Genomic DNA, 22,555 nt, shown 5'->3' with positions numbered 1-22,555 from the left:
TTGATAGACCTGCCTCAACCACTTCCACTGGCAGCTCATTCCTTATGCATATCACCCTCTGTGTAAATAAAAAAAAAGTTGCCCCTCAGATTCCCTTTTATTCTTTTCCCTCTAACCTTAAACTGGTGCCCTGTAGTCCTTGAAAAAGACTGAGTGCATTCACCCTATGTATGCCTCTCATCATTTTATACACCTCTATTAGGAGCCCCTCAGTCTCCTACATTCTAAAGAAAATTGTCCTAGCTTGTCCAACCTCTCCGTATAACTCAGGCCATGGAGTCCAGGTAACATCCTTGTAAATTTTTTCTGCACTTTTTCCAGTTTACTAACACCCTTCCTATAAGAAGCTGAACGTATCTTGTCAACTTCTATACTCAATGCCGACTGATGAAGGCCAGTGTGCCAAAAGCTGCCTTCACTGCCCTATCTACTTGTGATTCCACTTCTAGAGAACTGTGAACTTGAACTCCAAGATCCCTCTTTTCCACTACACTCATTAAGGCCCTACCATTCACCATGAAACTCCTACTTTGATTTGACTTTCCAAAATCCAAGACTTCACACTTATCTATATGTAGCAGTCTAACTAGTGCCTTGTATAGTTTTAGCAAAGCCTACCTACTTTTATATTATATTCCCTTTGAAATATAAGCCAATGTTTCATTTGCCTTCCCAATACCCTCTGAACTTAGATGCTAGTTCTTTACAATTCATGAGTGAGGACTGCCCAGTCTATCTGTTTTATAACTTACTGCAATCTTTCTCCATTTAATTAATACTTAACACCTCTATTGTGACTGCAAGATGCAATCATATCTCTGTATGGCGATAAGATCATACCTGTTAACTTGTATTTGTGCTATTAATTTGTTTATTTTGTTCCAAACACTACACATATTATAGTAAAGAGCCATTAATTATGCAAACAAGTATGAACAAATTATTGCAGAGGCTGGAATCACTGTGGGTCAGTCAGCATCCGTGGAGAGACAACAAGCTAATATTAGGAGTCGAGATGACTCTTTATCAGAGCTGACGTGAAGCCATTCCTTTTGTCTGTTTATATCTTTTTGCCTTTTTAAGTTCTTTTTCTTGAGATTCTTACACACTTGATGTAACTGCAACACGCCAACTTCTGTGAACAGCCAAAATTTTATTAAGCAAGTACAAGCTTTCTGAAGGAACCCTTAAGACACTTCACAGGGCTTGTGGAACCATGTCAAAGATTTCTTTGAACAAAAGAAACAGTCCTTCCTTTGTATGGTACAAGAGTTTCACATTACAGTCAGTAACATCCACAAGATGACCCCCAGCCATTCCAGCACAGTCACATACCACTCAACACAATGTAGAGATCACATCATTTCCAGAAACAATGTAATGTAAATCATCCCTTAATGGCCAGATCTGTTGTGAATCATTGTTTTAACTGCAGAGAGTAGTCAGAATTTTAATTACAATGTTCTTATTGATTCTGAATAGGGGACGATAATGTAATTCTTTACTCTGAATAACTAGGAAATGCCCATGCAAATGGTTCTTAATGGTAAGAGATGGGAATGTAAGTTCCTTACGTTCTACCTGTAAGGCATACCACCCTACCTTTGGGATATCCAATTTCTTGCAAGCCAGCAGAACAAATTAACCCTTTATTATCTCATTTTGACCCTGTTCACTATTGCTTTTTTTCTTTGTATATTCTGTTCCAGTCTCCAAAAAGTCTCCATGTAATGCCATATCATCTTCCTTTGCAAGCCAGTATTTACACATACACAGATATACAGTTAGTTTATGGATATCTCCGCAGTCCTGGTTATTCGATTTGCTAGGTCACTGTTCCCAGCATAGTTCAAGTGAAGCCCATCTCATAAGAACAGCTCCCTTCTACCCCAGTACTGGTGCCAGTTCCCCACGAACGAAACCCCATTCTGCCTACACCAACCTTTAAGTCACATATTTAACTCCTTGATATTATTTACCTGATGCCACTTTCCCTATGACTCAAGGAGCAATCCTGCGAATATTGCCTTGGAGCTTCTCCATTTTAACCTAGCTCCTAACTATTCAAAACCTTTCAGCCAAATCTCCTTTCTAGCCCTGCCAATTTTGTTGGTGCCAATGTGTATTGCAACTACAGGATCCCTTCCCTTCTCCCCTCTAAGTTCTTCTCCAGTCCTGAGGACATGTCCTTAACCCCGGCATCAAACAGGCAGCTTTCAGGATTCCTGCTCACAGCTGCAGAAAATGATAACTATCACCCTAATAATACGGTCCCCTACCATAACTACATTCCTATTTCCTCACTCTACTTGGATGGTCCCTCTTCTCTCCCTTTCCTCTCATTCTAGAGAGTATACTTCTTGCATAAACCTTGATTAAAGCATGTCCATGTCCCTTTGCGCTGAACTCAACCACAATGAAAGAGGAATCAGATGGCGGTGAGTGTGGATGGGGCTCACTGGAGCCATCAGGTTGGCCCCAGCAGGACGATGGCGTGCCCAAAATGAGGGCAGGAGGGAACGTTCCAGTAGGGAGGATGCTAGGTTTTCTTGGATAATTTCATTTTCAGTTACTCGGATGTGGGCATCACTAGCTTGGCCAGCATTTATTGCTAGTCCTTAGTTGCCCTCCTGAAGGTGTTATAGAGTCATACAGCACAGAAACAGGCTCCTTGGTCCAATGCAACCATGCCGACCAGGTTTCCTAAACTGACCTAGTCCTATTTGGCCCATATGCTTCTAAACCTCCCCTATCCATGTACCTGTCCAAATGTTGTTTAAATGTTGTAATTGTACTCACCTTCACCACTTCCACTGGCAGCTCACTGAATATACAGTGCGCAGCACCCTCTGCACAAAGCTATGTGGAATTTCAGTTGGGTATGTGCTCTTAATCAGTCCAACTCATCTTTACATAATAATATAAAATAAAGCATGTTTCTCAACATTAATAAGTCAACTTATTTGATTTAAACAAAATAATCTTCCAGAAGAAAGTGAGGACTGCAGATGCTGGAGAGTCAGAGTCGAAAAATATAACGCTGGAAAATCATAGGGAGTCAGGCAGCATCCAAGGAGCAGAAGAGCTGACATTTCAGACAAAAACACTTCACCAGGATGGTCCTTAGTCAGGATGTGGGAAAGAAATTAAATCAGGAGATACAAAAGGCATGTAAGAAAGACATGAAGGTAAAGGGGCCAGTAACCATAATATGAGAGAATCAATCTTGTAGTTTAAGGGGGAGAAGCTTGTTGAGATGTTGTTATATTACAACTGAGTAAAGGTAACTCCTAAGATATGAGGAAGGAGCTGGCCAGAGCTGATTGGAAGAGAAGTCAAGCAGAGAAATCGGTGGAGCAGCTATGGCAGGAGTTTCTGGGAGTAATTCAGGAGGCACAGCAGAAATTCACCCCAAAGAAACAAAAGCTTACTAAGGGCAGCATTCAATTAAAAGAAAAAGCATAAAATGTGGTGAAGATTAGTGGGAAGTCTTTAAAAACCAGCAGAAAATAATTGAAATAATAAGCAAGGATAAGATGAAATATGAGAGTAAGCTAGCTATATAAGAAGATTGCAAGAGTTTTCTTTGGTGTTATATGAAAGGTAAGAGAGACACAACAGTGGACATTGGACTGCTAGAAACTTAGGCTAGAGAAGTAGTCATGGGGCACAAAGAAATGGTGAAGGAACGTGATAGATATCTTGCATCAGTTTTCACAGTGGTAGATACCAGCAGCATACCAAAACTTCAAGAGAGTCGGGGGCAGCAATGAGTGCAGTGGCCAGCATTAAGGAGAAGGTGCTGGAGAAGCTAAAAGGTCTGAAATGTCACCTGGACCAGTTGGACTGCACCCCAGAGTTCTGAAGGAGATAGCTGACAAGGTTATGGAGATATTGATCTTTCAGAAATCATTGGAGTCAGGGTGGGGTCTCAGGAAGGATTGGAAAATGACTAATGCTATCTCCTGTTTAAGAAAGAAGGGAGGCAGAAGCCAGGAAATTAACTTAACTTCAGTCGTTGGTAAGATTTTACATTATTAATGATGAGATTACAGAGTACCTGGAAGTACTTAGTAAAATAGAACTGATTCAGCATGGCTTTGGGAGGTCATGCCTGACAGCTATGTTATAATTCTTCAAGGAGGCAGTGTGCAAGTTAGACAAGACAAAAGAGAGCCAGTGGACATAAGCCATTTGGATATCTATAAGGCCTTTAACAAGGAGCCACACAGGAGGCTGCTATACAAGTTAAGAGGTCAAGGTACTGGCAAGGATAAGAATTAGGAGTAAAGAATGAGGTCTGCAGATGCTGGAGATCACAGCTGAAAATGTGTTGCTAGTTAAAGCACAGCAGGTTAGGCAGCATCTCATTCCTGAGATGCTGCCTAACCTGCTGTGCTTTAACCAGCAACACATTTTCAGCAAGGATAAGAATTAGCTGACTGTCAGAAGGCAGTGAGTGAGGATAAAGGGACCTTTCTCAGGACTAGTGGAGTTCCACAGGGGTCAGTGTTGGGACCACAACTGTTCACATTAAAAATTAACGATTTCAATGAAGGAATTGCGGGTGCAGTTGCTAATTTTGCAGATAACAGAAAGATTAGTTGGGGAACAGGCAGTGTTGAGGAAATGGGGAGGCTGCAGAAGGATTGGTACAGGCTAGGAGAGTGAGCAAAAAAGTGGCAAATGGAAAACATTGTGGGAAAATGTGATGTTATGCACTTTGATAAGAATAAAGGTTTACACAATTTTCTAAATATGAAAAGGTTTGGAAATCTGAAGCACAGAAAGACGTGGGAGTCATAGTTTAGGATTCTCATAATCCCTGATGAAGGGCTTATGCTCGAAACGTCGAATTCTCTATTCCTGAGATGCTGCCTGGCCTGCTGTGCTTTGACCAGCAACACATTTGCAGCTAGGATTCTCATAAGTTAACATGCAAGTCCATGCAGCAGATATGAAGACAAATGCACTGTTAGCTTTCTTTCCAGGACTGCTAGAATACAAGAGCATGGCTGTGCTGCTGAGGCTGTATAAGGCTCTAGTCAGACCGCATTTGGAATATTATTAGCAGTTTTGGGTCCTGTATATAAGGATGAATGTCCGAGCATTGGAGGTGTTCCAAAGGAGGTTTTTGAGAGTGAACTGGGGGATGAAGGGCTTGTCATATGAGGAGCAGATGATAACTCTGGGTCTGTTTGGAGTTTAGAAGAATGAGGGGGGGATCTCATTGAAATTTGCACAATACTGAGAGGCTGGTTAGGTGGACATGGACAAGATATTTCCAATAGTAGGAGAGACCACCATCCGAGGGCACAGGCTCAGGGTGAAGGAACAACCCTTCAGAACCAAGATGAGAAGAACTTTCTTCAGCCAGAGATTGGTGAACTTGCAGAACTTGTTGCCACAGAAAGCTGTGAAGGCCACGTGATTGAGTATATTGAAGGCAGAGAAATAGGTTCTTGATTGGTGAGAGGATGAAGAGTTACAGGGAGAAAAGAGGAGATTGGGTTTGAGAAACATATCAGACATGATGGATTAGTGGAGCAGACTCACTGGGCCAAATGGCCTAATTCAGCTTGTCTACAGTCAGTGCTGATATAAAGCAATAGTTCAGTTCTCGTTTGATCTCGTGTTATAAGAAAATTACACAATAGCTGCGCCTATTAAACTAATGGGGCTGGAATCGCTTTATAACCAATGCAAGTAAGGAAAGTTCACATTTTACAAATAACTGTCAATCGCATTAAAGCCAATTTGGGTTGAAGCAGCATGCTTTATAGCAGAACCGACTGTATCGTATGGTCTTTTTCTCTGTAAATATGCCCGTTGATCCCACAATGTAATCCCCTTACTGAGGCCAAGAATAGGTACAGCATGCTTTGGTCTTGGAAATCTTCAGAGAAGATTCCTTCTTACATTCTTGGATAAGTTTCTCACTCACTTCAAATGCTTATGCAGCATAGTTACTTGACAACTATTTTTAGCTTAAAGTTTATTTTGTCACTAAACATAGAAGTCAGTTTGCACACAGCCAAGTTACACTGTTGTAAATAAAATTATGACAAGTTAATCAATACAAGGTTGCACATTATTTTGTATTATTGCAAACAAAATTGTATGTTCTTTAAAGTCAGAGATATATACAGCACAGAAACTGGCCCTTTGGTCCAACGTGTCCGTGCTGACCAGATATCCTATATAAATCTAGCCCTATTTGCCAGGACTTAGCCCATATACTCTGAACCCTTCTTTTCATATACCGATCCAGGGCCTTTTAAATGTTGTAATTGTACCAACCTCCACCACTTCCTCTGGCAGCTCATTCATTCACACACCACCCTCTGCATGAAAAAGTCCCCTAGGTTCCTTTTATATCTTTCCCCCTTCACCTTAAGCCAATGCCCTCTAGTTTTGGATGCCCCGACCCCAGGCAAAAGACCTTGCCTATTTACCCTATCCATGCCCTTCATGATATTATACACTTCAATAGAGTTACTAACACTCCAGGGAACTCAGCCTCTCCCTAAAGCTCAAATCCTCCAACCCTGGCAACATCTTCATAAATCTTTTCTAAACCCTTTCAAGTTTCACAACATCCTTCTATTGGAGGGAGACCTATATCTAATCCTGCATGCAGAATTTAAAAGTGGCCAAACCAATGAGTTGTACAGCTGTAACATGACCTCCCTACTCCTATTCTCAATGCATTGACCAATAAAGGCAAACATATCAACACTGCCTTCACTATCCTATCTAACCACGACTCCACCTTCACAACCACTATTTAAGAAAGGTGGTATGGAAAATCCATGGAACTATAGACCAGTGAACCTGACATTGGTGGTGGGCAAGTTGGTGGAGGGAATCCTGAGGCACATTTAGAAAGGCAAGGGCGGATTAGGGAAAGTCAACATGGCTTAGTGAGAAACAGATTTCCCATACACAAACTTGATTTGAGTTTTTTGAAGAAGTAACCAAGAGAATTGATAAGGGCAAAGCGCTGAACATGATCTACATGGACTTCAGTAAGGCATTTGACAAGGTTTCTCATGATAGACTGGTTAACAAGGTTGGATCACATGGAATACAGGGAGTACCGGCTATTTGGATCCAGAACTGGACTGAGGATAGAAGACAGAGTGTGGTGGTGGAGGGTTGCTTTTCAGACTGGAGGCCTGTGACCAGTGAAGTGCTATAATGATCGATGCTGGTTCCACTGCTTTTTGCTATTTATATCAATAATTTGGATGTGGACATAGGAAATATAGTTAGTAAGTTGAAGGTTACAAAGTTCATGGGGCCAAATTGGATATCTCCGATAAAAGGTAGTTTAGTGAAAGGGAAGTCATATTTGACCAAACTATTGAAGTTATTTGAGGAGCTAACACATGCTTGGGCAAAAGGAAACAAAAGATAGGGGATAAAGCAGGATCAGAAAACTGAGCTGGATGGTCAAAGATGATCACATTGAATGCCGCCATAGGCTCAAAGGACCAAATGGCATCCTCCTCGTATTTTCTATTTTTCTATGATTCTATGTGGATAAAGGGAAACCGGTATTGTATTTAGATTTCCAGAAGGCATTTAATAAAGTGTCCATATCAAGGTTATTACAGAAAATAAATCTCATTGTTTAGGGGGTAGCATGTTGACAATAGTAGAAGATTGGCTGGCTAACAGAGAGGATGGTCATTCGGGTTGGAAGATATACAGAATGATATAACAGCAGGATCAGTATTGGAACTTCAACTGTTTGCAATTTATGTCCATACCTTCTGCCCTTTCATCCAAGGTATTATTTGCTGATGACACAACGGTAGGTAAGAAAGTAAATTATGAAAACCAGTTAAGGTCAAAATTGTAATTTTAGTGAGTGAGAAAAACTGTGACAAATGGAGTGTAATGTGGGAAAATGTGAAATTGTCCTTTTTGGCAGGAAGAATAAAGAAATGGCACATTTGCTGAATGGTGAAAAATTGCAAAGCTCTGAGGTGCAGAGGAATTCAGGCGTAAATGAGAGAAGGTTAGTATAGGTACAGCAAGTAATTACGAAAGCTTAAAAAAAGTTTTTATTTAACTGAAGGGAATTGAAGGCAAAAACAGGGAACATATGCTTCAGTTTTACAGGGCATCAGTGAGACTGAATCTGGAGTGCTCAGTATTTAGGCAGGATGTAAATGCATTGACAGCAGCTCAGAGAAGAGTGACCAGTCTAATACCAGAAATGAGTAGGTTGTTTTATAGGAAAAATTGGAGAGGCTAGGCTTACTCTGCTGGAATTTAGAAGAGTAAAAGGCAAGTTGAATGAAACCTATTAAGGTCCTGAGGAACAAAATCAGAAAATGTTGGAAGAATTCAGCAGGTCAGGCAGCATCTGGGGAGAAATCAAAATTTAAGTTTCAGGTTGAGTGACTCTTCTTCAGAGCGATGATAGCTCAGAAAATGTCAGTTTGCAAAAGGTGGGGTGGTGGGAGGGGGTAAGGAGTAAACAATGGGTGAGGACTAGAGCCCAAAGAGAGAGAAGAACAGTTGGACAGACAAAGGAGTGGATAACGATCTGGCTAGGAGAGTGAATAGCTATTAATGGTGACTGTTAGTGGTTAACAGTGGCTGACATAGCAAACTATGTGATAACAAACCCTGACGTATGGGGAATGGAGTAAGTACATGGGAGAGTTCAAGCCCTAAAGGTATTGAACTTGATATTGAGTCCAGAAGACTGCAGGTTCCCAAGGTGCTGAGTTTTGCTGGAGTACTGCAGCAGCCTGAGACAGAGATGTTAGCCAGACAATAGGATGGTGTATTAAAGGGCAGAGGGAGGTCCTGACGAGTCTTTGCAAGATAGATGTGAAGAAGATGTTTTCTCTTACAATCTAGAACTAGGAAGTCACTGTTTAAAAATAGCAAGTTGCCCATTTAAAACCAGAGATGAGGCAAATAATTTTTTTTCTTACAGATTTAATACAAGAAATAGGAACAGGAGTAGGCCACTTGGCCCCCCGAGCCTGTTTTGCCATTCAATGGGATCATGGCTGACCCAATGGCATTCTTCACATCCACTTTCCTGCATTTTCTCTTGATCTTTCCCTACTGATCAAAAATCGATTTATGTCAACCTTAAATATACACGAGGATTCTGCCCCCACAGTTTTCCGTGACATGAAGTTCCAAAGACCATCAACCCTCTAAGAGAAGAAATTCCTTCACATCTCAGTCTTGAATTGGTGCCCCTTTATTCTAAGACTATGCCTGGACCGTCCCATGAGGGGAAGCATCCTCTCATTATTTATCCTGTCAAGGCCCTTAAGAATCCTGTATGTTTCAATGAGATTATCTCTCATTCTTCTTAACTCCAATGAGTAGAGTCCAAACCTGTTCAGCCAATGCTCATAAGACAATCTCTGCAGACTGGGGAATCATCGAGTGTTTCCCGAAAAGTGATAGAATCAAAGTTCTTGGATACCTTTAAGCCAGTGATAGATTCTTGTTAAGAAAGGTGCAGAAAAGGTAGTGAGGATAAGTGATAATGCAGATTTGATATTACAGTTGTAAATCTTTGATTTTATTGAGTGGCAGAGGGGCTGAATGACCTACTCCTTCTCCTTGATCATATGTTTCACACTTGGGCTGAATCTTCCGTTGTTCTTTTAGACAATGTCCTTTCACTCAACTTCCTAGACATAATTAAATGAACTTTCAACATTGAGATACCCTCTGAAGATTCCTGGCATCTAACCCTTCACAATCTTTGTTTCTTCAAAATAAGAATCCATCTTCAGCAGCGTTCTGTTTATTGGTTAAGTTTCAACTTGGGCCCCTGTCCCTCTCAGGAGCCAGGATTCATACACTCGTCTTTGACTTGATTTCACGGGAGGTCCCACCCGCCATTTCAAACTACTCCATTTTATCTGGAATTAAAGGAGACTGTTTAAAACAAAACATTTTCTCAATTTTAACTTTTCTTACTGCCTGCAAGAAGTGCTCTGCTTATACATTCTGCAATGCAAGAAGTATTCTTTGAATACCTAGAACGCTTCATCGACAGCGGCCATTATTTGTTAATTGTCCATTCAGGAAATTCCATGTCACTGAATTAGAACATGAACAAAGTTTAAAGTTTTTTTTAGTTGCATTAGAAATTTTGGACTGAATGATCATACAGCATATCCACATTGATGTTCATTTTGAGCATTTCAAGAGACATTATGTTCAAACAAAATTGTGTTTGAACAAATCAACATTTGGTAGTACAATATTTGAGCTGAAGAAAAATATATTTTTTGAAATGTTTTTGTCTGACACTCGTCAAGATATTTGCAAGAAATACCAATGTAAAAGGCAACAATCTTTTGTATTTTGAGAAAAATATTTATTGGTTAGAAAGTGGACTCTGGTAGAGGTGTTCCATAGGCCATGCACTGGATAGATGATGACTGACAATTAACAGCTAAGACTGTTTAAATTTAAACTAGAAAGGTTGCCTCTGACTAGTCAACATATTGCTTTGAGGAATGAACCAGCAAATGGCTATAACCTGCTTTGAGTTCAAATGGGTACAATATGTGCACATGTCCATGCTGTCTGCTGAGAATGGGTCTCAAAGTTATTCACAACAGGCACAATACTAAAAGTACCTAACCAGTCTATGCTTACAAAACTCAAAACATGGTACCTGCCATTAAATGTAATTGGACAACACTTGCTAAATAATCCCAATGATAAGCAATTTAAGATTGTCAGTCAAGTTCTCAGTGTGGTTCAGTTGCACATACTAGTAGCTACATGTACTAATATGCAAACTACTGAATGAATATTTAACTTTTCAAGTGCTGTGACTGTATGTTTTAAAAAAGGAATAGCATTTCTTGTCCTCAACACCCAACTGATAAAAATAATTTAAATATATATTTTTATTACTTTACATTGCAGTTACACGTGCAAAAAAGTTAATTTTTTTAATGTCTATAAAAACATCAATCATAAGCAGACCCTGTAGGTTAAGGCATTGAAAGTTTATGGGCTGTGATTGATTTTTATCATGATTTTGTGCAGAGAAAATCTGAGATCCTTACAGATGAACTCCATTTTTTCCTCTGATGTCAGCAGCTTTCAGTTGAGATTTAAAGTGCTGCCCTATGGTGTTTGGCTGATCAGGTTCAGCCAGGGCAAATGCTTGTCAAGCAGCTTGGGAGAAATACTGTCACCCATTTATGGTCTGTCTGACTCTGAAAAACAATTTATTTTACATTGTACTTGTGATTACATGAATTCTACTCTCAAACTGGCCAGAACATGGTCATAGCAAGCTGGGGAGTTCTCATTCCAGGACCATTATTTACAGTGTTCAGACAAAATATTTGGTGAAACACTCAGCTGGGATCCATTGCTCAAAGTGATACAGTTCAACAGCTCAGTCTGCAACTATCTGAAGAAACATTGCCTGTGAGGAATTCAAGAGTTGGACCCCTAGCTGTTGTTTCAACTAATTGTAGGGTAATCTAACACAACGTAACTGTTTGGCCACTTTTTAGAAATGTTGTTTAGGTAATCGCAAGGTTTGTGAAGGTTTGTAGCTCAGGTTGAGGTTTAGGGTGTAGGTTTGCTCGCTGAGCTGTAGGTTTGATATCCAGACGTTTCATTACCTGGCTAGGTAACATCATCAGTGGTAACATCATCTTCACTTGGAGGTCGCCACTGATGATGTTACCTAGCCAGGTAATGAAACATCTGGATATTAAACCTACAGTTGTTTAGGTAACTTAAAAAGAGTCTGGTAGAATGCACATGATGCTATGTCAGCAATTATGAATCAGCCATTTTCACATACTAAAGGATATAGACAATAAATGTAAGGAATCTAGATTGTAGAAATGGAATCTTATCTATTTTGCATATTGAAGCATTATGAAAATCTGACAAATGCCACTTCTACATTTTATTTATGAAAAAAACTGTTGAAGTCAGTAACCAGTAGTTAAAAGAATTTTGTCTCAGTGTGAGATATGCTGTCAGGAATAACAATACTTTCCACACAAGAAACCCCTAATGTTCCATAATTTGAACTTGAAATTGAATATAAATTTCATTTGGAAATTATGAAATGGTGAGTCCATACCTTAGAATATTCACTGTTATGAATCATTCAGATATATTTGTAAAATAGTTTTATTACATGTTTTCCATCATTCGTGTAAACAGTTGGGGAAATGAAGTGAATAAATATCACAGTATTGTACCAGTGCAAAACACTGGTGCAACACTGAAACACGCATCATGAATCTCTGGTCATTTTTGTTCTTTTGAACTATTTGTTGTAGGTCATGGTGCCACTCATGTTAGTTCCTCGCCAAGTACTGAAAGTTTGCCTACTGCAAAAGATAACACAGCTTCACCTCCCTTTTCCACTGCAAAAAAGGATTCATTCTTTAATACAATCTCTCGTTCACGGTCGCACAGCAAATCGATGGGTGGACGAAAGGACGTGGTGAGTTCTTTCACTAATCACTCATATCAAAAAGTGGAATTTTCACATTTTAAGTGAATGCTAAAGAAACGGTAAGATCATTGAGCCATAAGCTTTGAAATTCATCTTCATGTTATTTAAATGTATATTTTAGGGAATTCTCTCAGGCCTTTGCTGGATTATATCATCATCGTAGAATGACATGCCATTTGTCTTTTAATAATGTTGGCCTACACTCATCAATATTCTTGATTGAGCACTTGAAAAAAAGCTCTAATATAAAGAGATGAAAAAGTAAGCCCTTCAATCCAATTCCTTTGAATATGGCCTGTATCAATCATACTTTCATGTGAATTGCAACCATCCTCCTCAGCAGTAATTGATCCATTTGTAAAATTAAACAGATGAAATCCTTAGTTTCTTTTGACGTCATTTGGGATTGGTCTCATAAATCAAGGTTTTAGTTTCTATTTTGCCACTAAGAAAATTTCCTCCATATGTTTATTGTTAAATTTGCACTTCCAAAACTAAAAGTAATGAGAGGCACTCACTACTCTTAGAATTGTAGCTGGGAATTGAAGCTTGAAGCATTCCAAAATAAAATCTAACTTGTCTACCCTGCTGGTTGGAGTCGCATCTGGCCCAAAGTAAGATGGTTGTAGCTGGTGGAGGTCAGTCATCTGACCTCCAGGACATCGCTGCAGTGATTCCTCAGGATAGTATTCCAGCCCCAACCTCTTCAGCTGCTTCATCAGTGACCTTCCTTCTGTCATAAAGATCAGAAATGGGGATGTCTGCTGATGGTTGTATAATGTTCAGCACAATTTGTAACTCCCCAGATACTGAAACAGTCTATGTACAAATGCAGAAAGACTTAGACAATATTTGGACTGATAGGTGACAAATGACATTCACGCCATACAAATACAGTCTGTTCTGATATAAGGCAATGGTTCTGTTCCTGTGTGATCCCACATTATAAGAAAATCGTGTAATAGCGCCATTTAAACCAGTGAGACTGGAATTGCATTATAGCCCCAGTACAGGTAAGGAAAGTTCATGTTCAACAAAAAATGGCCTAACTTCTTCAATCATATTATAGCCAATTCACATTCAAGAAACACGCATTATAATAGAACCGACTATACCTGGTAAAGTCCAATGTAAAGGAATCTAGTTATCTCCCCTTGATTTTCCGTGGTATTGCCGTCACTGCATTCCCCCACTTTCAACATCCTGATGGTAAGCAGTGACCAGAAACTGAACTGGACTGGCCATAGAAATACAATGACAACAAAAGCAAGTCAGAGGCTAGGAATCCGAGAGTGAGTAAATCGCCTCCTGATTCCCCAAAGGCTGTCCACTATCTAAAAGCATGCATAATTGCAGCTTCAACAGCATTCTAGATGCATCATCAGAAGTAGTAACAGTGTGCACCATCTACAAGATCCACTGCACAAAATTCATTAAGGCTACTTGGACAGCAAGTTCTAAATCCACAATGACTTGCAGATAGAAGGGCAATAGCAACAGATAATAGGAACAATATTCTTCCAAGTTCCTCTTCAAACCACCAACCATCCTGAATTGGAATTATATGTCTGTTCCTTCAGTATTACTGGATTAAAATCCCATAATTCCCTCCCGACCAACATGTTGGGTCTGTCGACATTCAACAAATAGTGGCATTTCAAGAAAGCAGATCTCTACCACCATCACCAGGACAGTTAGTGACAGGTCATAAATGCTTGCACCACCACCAATGCCCCACATCACATGAATGAATTTTAAAAATGGAAATTATTGTAAGTTCTAGAATTGAAGAAATGAAGACAAAATTGAACAAACTAAATAGTGTGTATTGCTAACAGAGTATGTGAGCAAATAATAGAGATGCATTTGGGGGAGGCGAGCTATAGATATGAGAAAGGAAGGAATAGAAGAAATTAGGTTGACTAAAATTAAGTAGGAAAGATGGAACAAGGTCTGAGTAGAGAATATCCATAGGCATTTCTTGGGTCAAGTAGCCCGTTTCTGTGCTTTTTTGCTGATGAGAATAATTGTTTTTTTAACTTTTGCTGTTCAATCATTTTTTTCTCTGATCAAATGAATCTTTATCCTCGACACAATTGTAAAATTCATACGCTAGCCTCTTTTACAACCATCTGTGGAATTTTTCAATGACAGTTCTTTTTTATCCTTTAATTAACAAATAACTTTTTAATTTATAGATAGAGAGAATCTATGACAAATTGTGAGTGTGTTAAGAACCAGACGGCACAGGTTTGAGGGGATTGAACAGGAGGCACAGTGAGGAAAATGTTTTTTCAGCAACTGGTATGAATATGGAATGTATTGCCTGACATTTTGTTGGAGGAAAATTCAAGCATGACTTTTAAAGGGGAATTAGAAAGCTATCTACCTCAGCCTTGAATAAATGTAAGATATAGCCTGCAATAAAGAATTCCACAATCCTCCTCATCTCAGTTTTAAATGGGTGACTCCCTGCTCTGAGATTATGCCTTCTGGACTTAAACCTATCCAAAAGGAGAAACAGCCGTCCCACATCTATCCTTTCAAACCCCATAAAAATGTTATTTATTTCAATAAGATCTCCCCTCATTCTTGTAAACACCCCTGAGTACAGGCCCAAACTACTCAACCTCTTTTTATGGTTTGATCAGGCACAGATAACATGGCTCAAAGGCCACCACCTGTGTTGTCATAATTGTCAGCAATTATTCTCGAACCAGTACGGGAAATTCTGTGTCACGAGTCATGTGTTCTTTGGTTTCTTGTGTGGTTGATGAGCCTGATCCTAGAGCTGCATCTCTTACCACACGTTTGGCAGGTTTTTCCAGGAGGTGGAATTGGTCTTTGGCCCTGAGATTGTGAGCGCTCCTTTCTCCGGTTCCTTTTCCTCTTGCCACTGGGTATTAGATTAGATTACTTACAGTGTGGAAACAAGCCCTTCGGTCCAACAAGTCCACACCAACCCGTCGAAGCGCAACCCACCTAGACCTATTCCCCTACATTTACCCCTTCACTAACACTACAGGCAATTTAGCATGGGCAATTTAGCATGGCCAATTCACCTAACCTGCACATTTTTGGATTGAGAAAGGAAACCGGAGCACCTGGAGGAAACCCACACAGACACCGGAGGAATGTGCAAACTCCACACAGACAGTCGCCTGAGGCTGTCTCTGGCGTTGTGAGGCAGCAGTGCTAACAACTGTGCCACTGTGCCGCCCGTCAATCTCTGAAATGGTATCTGAATCCACAACCTTCTGGCTCAGAGGGGAGAGTCCTAATTACTAAGTACCAGCTAATACTGCGAAAGCAAATGGTCTAATTAAAGAACATATTTCTGGGATTGGGGGCTTTTCACGCAGTCGGAGGGTATTCTCAAAGAATTGTGTCCCTTCATACAGGAGTTACCTCCAATTTGATTTCTTCAGGGAAAGAGTCTGCTATGCATATCTCTGTTTCGCATTTCTTGAGGTAAGCCTTCAGGGAGTCTTTGAAATGCTTCTTTGGCCCTCCTGTCACTTGACTACCTTCCTTGAGTCGGAACTCAAGTATTCTAAGCATTTGGTCAGTCCAGCCAATTGGTTTAGGATGATCATGGCCCCAATGCTGGTAATGTTAGTTGCTTCAAGAAGGCAGATTTTAGTCCTCCCAGCTAATGCTGAGAATCTGTCTCAAATGGCATTGATGGTACTTCTTGAGGCCCTTGAGATGAGGTCAATGTGTAGTCCAGGGTTTAGATAGATGCCTATTTTAACATGAGCATGCTGTTTCACTGAAAGTTAATCCATTCAGTGGAAAGGAAACCTTTATGAAGGGAGTCTCCCTACTGCTGCCATCTGCATTCACTGTCACAGCAGTTGATATCACACAAATATCTTTCAATAGTTATAATAAATATATGATTCAGTACAAAGTAAGCTTTTTACTTTGTTTGTAAAATGAAAACTGAACATTTAAAATTTGGTCCATATTTGTGACGAAAAAATAGCAACTTCTTTCATAAGTTTGTTAACCTTTTTCACTTGTTGATGTTTTTGCTAAACAGGAAGTAAAAACAGATCTTTTTACATAAGGCTTGATTGATTATTATACACTAACATGAATATTTGCTTCTTGCATGATCCAATAAACCTAAGCCTCGTTATGTATTCCTTACTTCACCATTAAGAAAACTATCTGACCTAATCTCAATGAACACTTGTCAAATAATTTTGTTCAACATAATGGGATTGTTAATTATTCTGTATAAAAGCAAAAATTCTAAAACGGACCCAACAATTCAAGCAGCGTCAGTGGTGTGAGGATCTCTGCCATCATTCTCCATTTCTGTCATCTCCAACAGAATGCCATGATCATACACATCTTCTCTTGTGTCCCTTATCTGCATTCCTCAGAAGCTGTTCCATCTGTGACACCCTGGAGTACTCCTCCATCACTAACACCTCTTCACCAATGTCCCTCTTGTATCCCATTGCACCTTCCCATGATCTCACAAAAGGTGGAACACTCACCCTTCTACCTCTTTCCTATTCAATGTCCAGGGCCCCAAACTCACCTTCCTGATGAAGCAGCCAATTAATTGTACTTTTTTTTTCAATCTCTTTTACTACATTCAGTGTTCACAATATAGTCATCTCCATGTTGGTGAGATAAAGTGCAGATTAGGTGGCCTCTTTGCAAAATACTTCCCCTCTGTCTATAAGCATAAGATTGAACCCAATCTTCCAGTTACTTGTTATTTCAGGACACCCTCTTGTTGTCATCATGAAGTTTCTTTGCTAGTCCTGCTGTAGTGTTCCAGCAAATCCCAACACAAGCTGGAGGAACAAAACCTCATTTTATACTAGGCACATTACACCTTCCAGGTGTAAACATTCAAATATTTAAGTCCTCAAACACTGACCTCCATTTTGATCACAGCCTTTCCTCTCTACCTCCAGCCCCTCTGTTAGCAAAGTGTCATGTTTGGCAGTTCTGATTTCTTCAACGGTGACCTATTTTCTGTTGTTAATACATACAAAGAGCACCTGTCTCTATCTTTTTCTCACACAGCTGTACTATCATAGAATTCCTACAGGTGTGGAAGTAGGCTATTTGACCCATCAAGTCCACACCGACCCTCTGAAGAGTGTGCCACATAGACCCGACCCCCACACCCACCAACATTCCCCCGCCTTTTGCCTTTTTACCCTGTATTTCCCATGGATATTTCAACTTTCCTGCACATCTTTGGACTGTGGGAGGAAACAGGAGCACCCAGAGGAAGCCCACACAGACACAGGGAGAATATACAAACTTCATACAGATAGCCCAGGGTCGAATCAAACCCAAGTTCCTGGCACTGCTGAGGCCACCATCATGCCACCCATTAGCATTGTCTTTTGCTATGGACACCCTATAAACTATGTCATAGACCAGTTATTGACTTATAGCTGAAGAAGTATATCACTACATGGTCTTTATTATTCATAAAATACTAAAAGGCATGCAGTGACTCTAGAAAATATTTAGCTAACTCTTATTTTCCCCTTGATCACAGCTCTTTGTTTGTACTATTTGTTCATTATAATATTAGGTTTCACTTTCAGCATGATTAAGGGTTACTATGAAAGCTTGGAACAGGCTATTTTCTTGATAAGGTATGCTAATTGAGCTGTGGGTCGCTGACTGCTATGATGGATGTATTCAGTTGATTAATATTTTAGACCTGGAACCAGATTTTGTTTTCTTCATTCAGCTGTTATCTTTTGCGCAGTGTAGAAGTCTATGATTATAGTTGAAATTCTTTATTTGTTGGATGAGACTACTTGTTGATTGTAATTATCTCTTTGACTTGTCAAGAAGATAGGGCACAGAGTGGATGTAAAGTCAAGAGCAAGGTCTTGTCATATACCAAAGGAATGTTAAGACAGTCCAATAGGTGGAGAAGATATGGACAGGATAAGGTACATAGATGGTCTAGAAAACTGAATTGTCTATTTTAGTGCAAGGAGATGGACTGGTGAGGTGAATGAACTGTGAGCATTGATTAACACATAGGACAATGATCTTGTTACAATCACAGAGACAGCTTAGCAGTCCAGGGTATAGAAGATTCAGGGATGAGGGAAGGGAGTAAGAGAGGTGGAGGCATTGCATGATTGATAAAGGAAACCATCACTTCAGTAATGAGGGAGGATGTATCAGAAAGGTCTTCAAATGAGATCATATGGATAGACCTTAGATTACTTTGCTGGGATTATACTGAGGCCTCCCAACAGTCAGAGGAAGATAAAGGAGTCGATATGTAGGCAAATCAGAGAAATGTGTCAGAAACAGCATTATAGTTGTAGGAGTTTTCAACTTCATGAACGTTAACTGTGAATGCCTTAGTGTGAATGGGATGAAATCTTTAAGTGAATCCAGGAGGGATTTTATTGCCAGTGCGAGCGATGGGGCAGTGCTAGACCTAATCCTGGGGAAAGAAGCCAGTCGAGTGCTTGAAGCTTCAGTGGATAAATATTTTGCATAGTGACCATAACTCTGTCAATCAAAGTGTTTTTGGAAAGGGATAAGAATAGTGCAGAAATTACATTTCTGAATTGGAGGAAGGCAGATTTGTTGAAAGTCATTAGACAGAATCTGGCAAACAGACTGGGAGCAGCTATTTGCATGAAAACTACATTTAGAGTAGTTTAAAAGTAGTACAATGAGAATTCAGGGCAAGCATGTTCCTCTAATAGTAAACAGCAAGTGCAGTAAGTCCAGGAAACCCTGCATGTCAAGGAATATCAAGAGTTTGATAAAGAAGCAAGCATATGTCAGGCACAGCACATTAAAAACAGGGGAGGCCATTCAAATATTTAGAAAGCGTAAGAAGTTGCTTAAAAAGGAAATTAGGACAGTAAAGATGGGCATGAAATGTCTTTGGCAAATGGAATCAAGGAAAACCCCAAGGATTTTTACAAGTATGTTAAGTGTAAGATTATCAGGGAAAGAGTGGGACTTGATCAAGACGAAAGGAGCAACCTGTGTGTCGAGCCAATGGAATGGATGAGGTCTTAAATGAATCCTTGTATTCATAGAGGATTGTAGCCAGGGATATCAGGATGGTGAGGTTCTAGAACATTCTAAAATTAATAAGGAGGGGTATTAAATGTTTTAGGGGTGTACAGGTGCATAAATCCTCAGAGGTGATGAGCTATATCCCAGACTGCCATGGAAGACAAGGGAGGAGATTGTTAGGATCCTGGCAAAGATATTTAACATTTTGCTGGCGAAAAGGTGAAGTGCCAGATGACCAGAGGATAGCAAATGTGGTTCCTTTGTTCATGCAGGGCAGCAGGGATAAGCCACATAATTACAGTTAGTCTGATGTCATTGGTTGGGAAATTATTGGAACAAATTTTGAAGACAGGATTAATCAACACTTGGAAAACTAGGGATTGGTCAGCATGCATTTATTAAAGGGAGGTCTTGTCTGACAAGTTTAATTGAGATTTTTTGTAAAGGTGACTGAATATATAGGTAAGTGTAGTGGAGTGGATGTAGTTTACATGGACTTCAGTAAGGCTTTTGACCAGGTCTCTCAGGAAAGGCTGGTCCAAAAGGTAAGAACCCATATAAGATCGAAGGCAAGTTGGCAAACTGGATCCAAAATTACTTAGGGTGAGAGTGGAGGGTTGCTTTTGTAATGGGAGGCCCAGGGCCAGCAGTGTACCAAAACGAGTGGTGCTGGGAACCTAGCAGTTTAATATTCACAATAACGACTTAGATATGCATGTCAGAGCTTTAATTAGTAGGTTGGTAGGTGCTTTGGAGAGGTGTTGATGATCTCAGGCTATAATCTGATATCGATCAGCTGGTGAGTTGGGCAGAGCAATGGCAGATGGAATTTAATCCTGATAAGTGCGAGGTCATGCATTTTGGGAGGTCTAATAAGGGAAGGATAAGCACAATGAATGGTAGCTACCTATAGAGTACTGAGGAACTAAAGGATGTTAATGTACAAGTCCATAGATCTCTAAATGCATTCCTTTATTAGTCAGAGAGTGGAATGTAGGATCAAGGAAGTCTTGCTGCAGCTTTACAAAGGATTGGTTAGGCCACAGATGGAATATTGTGTGTATTTCTTGGCCACCACATTATCAGAAGGACGTGATTGCCCTGAGATATGCAAAATTGACAGCATAGACAGAGTACATAGTGAAAATGTGAGGACTGCAGATGCTGGAAATCAGAGCTGAAAATGTGTTGCTGGAAAAGCGCAGCAGGTCAGGCAGCATCCAAGGAGCAGGGGAAGAAGGGCTCATGCCCGAAATGTCGACTCTTCTGTTCCTTGGATGCTGCCTGACCTGCTGCGCTTTTCTAGCAACACATCTTCAGCTACATAGTGAGAATGTCTTCCTCATGGCAGGTGTGTCTAAGACCAGAGAGCATATGTTTACGGTGAGGAGCAGTTGGCTGAGAGAAAACCTGAGAAAAAAGGTTTGACCGAGACAGTGGTAGATATATGGAACATGCTGCCTGAGAAGGTGGTGGATGCAATAACTTTCGCAACATTTAAAAAGCATCTGGATGAGTACTGAAAGTCCCAGGCATAGTAGGCTTATGGACCAAGTGCAGGTAAATGGGATTGGTGTAGTTTGGCGTTTGTTGATTGGCATAGACATTTTTACAAGGTTTGTGAAAGCATAGACATGTTGGGCCAAAGGGCCTGTTCTCTGCTCTGTGTCGCGGTGACTCTTTGGTATTCTGCACCGATTCCACAGTGCTTCTGGGGACTTGCAACTTTTGGGGCTTGTTCTAATAAATCTGTATACTTTTGAAATTTGATTATGTCTTTTCCTCAGCAGTTTTATTATAATCCTGCTGTAATTGATTTTCCGCTCCAAACTTATTGGGCTAGCTGAAGGTTTGAAGTGATTAATTAATAAATCTCTTGGCAAATCATTTGTTTCCATTAGTCAACAAAATAATGTGATGTGCATTACTTTTGGTAAATAGTATTTACATACCAGAATGTTTTAGACATTATGCTACTATGTTAATATAATATTCTAAATGAATGCACAATAAAATTTGTCTCCTAATCCATTTGATGTAATTTTAATATGCTTCATTTTTTTTTTGCCGGTATATTCCTGTTCCAGTTGAAGGGTATCAAGCTGGTCTATGTTTCTGGTATCTTTTCAAAAACACAACTTTTGAGATCCATGACAAGATGGTCTTTGGATCTCACCAAAGTAAAGGAGTTCATTGTTTGTATCCATATTTATTGTCCACCTTTAAATTTATTTTTATGTATCTATTGTACAGAAGGTGATGAGCAATCCCACAACTGCAGTGGAAAACCACCTAACATCATTATAATCCTGAAGTAAGACAGGAGTTTTTGAATGCCACCATAGAGTCATAGAGATGTACAGCATGGAAACAGACCCTTCAGTCCAACCTGTCCATGCCGACCAGGTATCCCAATCCAACCTAGTCCCACCTGCCAGCGCCCGGCCCATATCCCTCCAAACCCTTCCTATTCATATACCCATCCAAATGCCTCTTAAATGTTGCAATTGTACCAACCTCCACCAAATCCTCTGGCAGCTCATTCCATACACGTACCACCCTCTGCATGAAAAGGTTGCCCCTTAGGCCTCTTTTATATCTTTCCCCTCTCACCCTAAACCTATGCCCTCTAGTTCTGGACTCCCCCACCCCAGGGAAAAGACTTTGTCTATTTATCCTATCCATGCCCCTCATAATTTTGTAAACCTCTATAAGGTCACCCCTCAGCCTCCGACACTCTAGGGAAAACAGCCCCAGCCTGTTCAGCTCTTCCTGTAGCTCAGATCCTCCAATAAAGGAAAGCATACCAAACACCTTCTTCACTATCCTATCTACCTGCGACTCCACTTTCAAGGAGCTATGAACCTGCATTCCAAGGTCTCTTTGTTCAGCAACACTCCCTAGGACCTTACCATTAAGTGTATAAATCCTGCTAAGATTTGCGTTCCCAAAATACAGCACCTCACATTTATCGGAATTAAACTCATCTGCCACTTGTCAGCCCATTGGCCC

General features: G+C 40.2%; 1 protein-coding gene across 12 annotated transcripts in view; it reads left to right on the top strand.

Moving 5' to 3' along the window:
- The window catches only part of tbc1d5 (TBC1 domain family, member 5), a 518,645-nt gene that overhangs the window by 424,818 nt on the left and 71,272 nt on the right, over positions 1–22,555 (top strand). For all 12 annotated transcript variants that reach the window (XM_060824884.1, XM_060824877.1, XM_060824878.1 and 9 more), the window contains one exon: positions 12,321–12,487. In XM_060824884.1, the coding sequence (XP_060680867.1) occupies positions 12,321–12,487 (167 nt within the window). The remainder of the gene's footprint in view (positions 1–12,320; positions 12,488–22,555) is intronic.

This window comes from Hemiscyllium ocellatum, chromosome 5 (assembly GCF_020745735.1).
Source record: "Hemiscyllium ocellatum isolate sHemOce1 chromosome 5, sHemOce1.pat.X.cur, whole genome shotgun sequence".
NCBI lineage: Eukaryota > Metazoa > Chordata > Chondrichthyes > Orectolobiformes > Hemiscylliidae > Hemiscyllium > Hemiscyllium ocellatum.
This window is presented reverse-complemented; position numbering and strand designations above follow the sequence as displayed.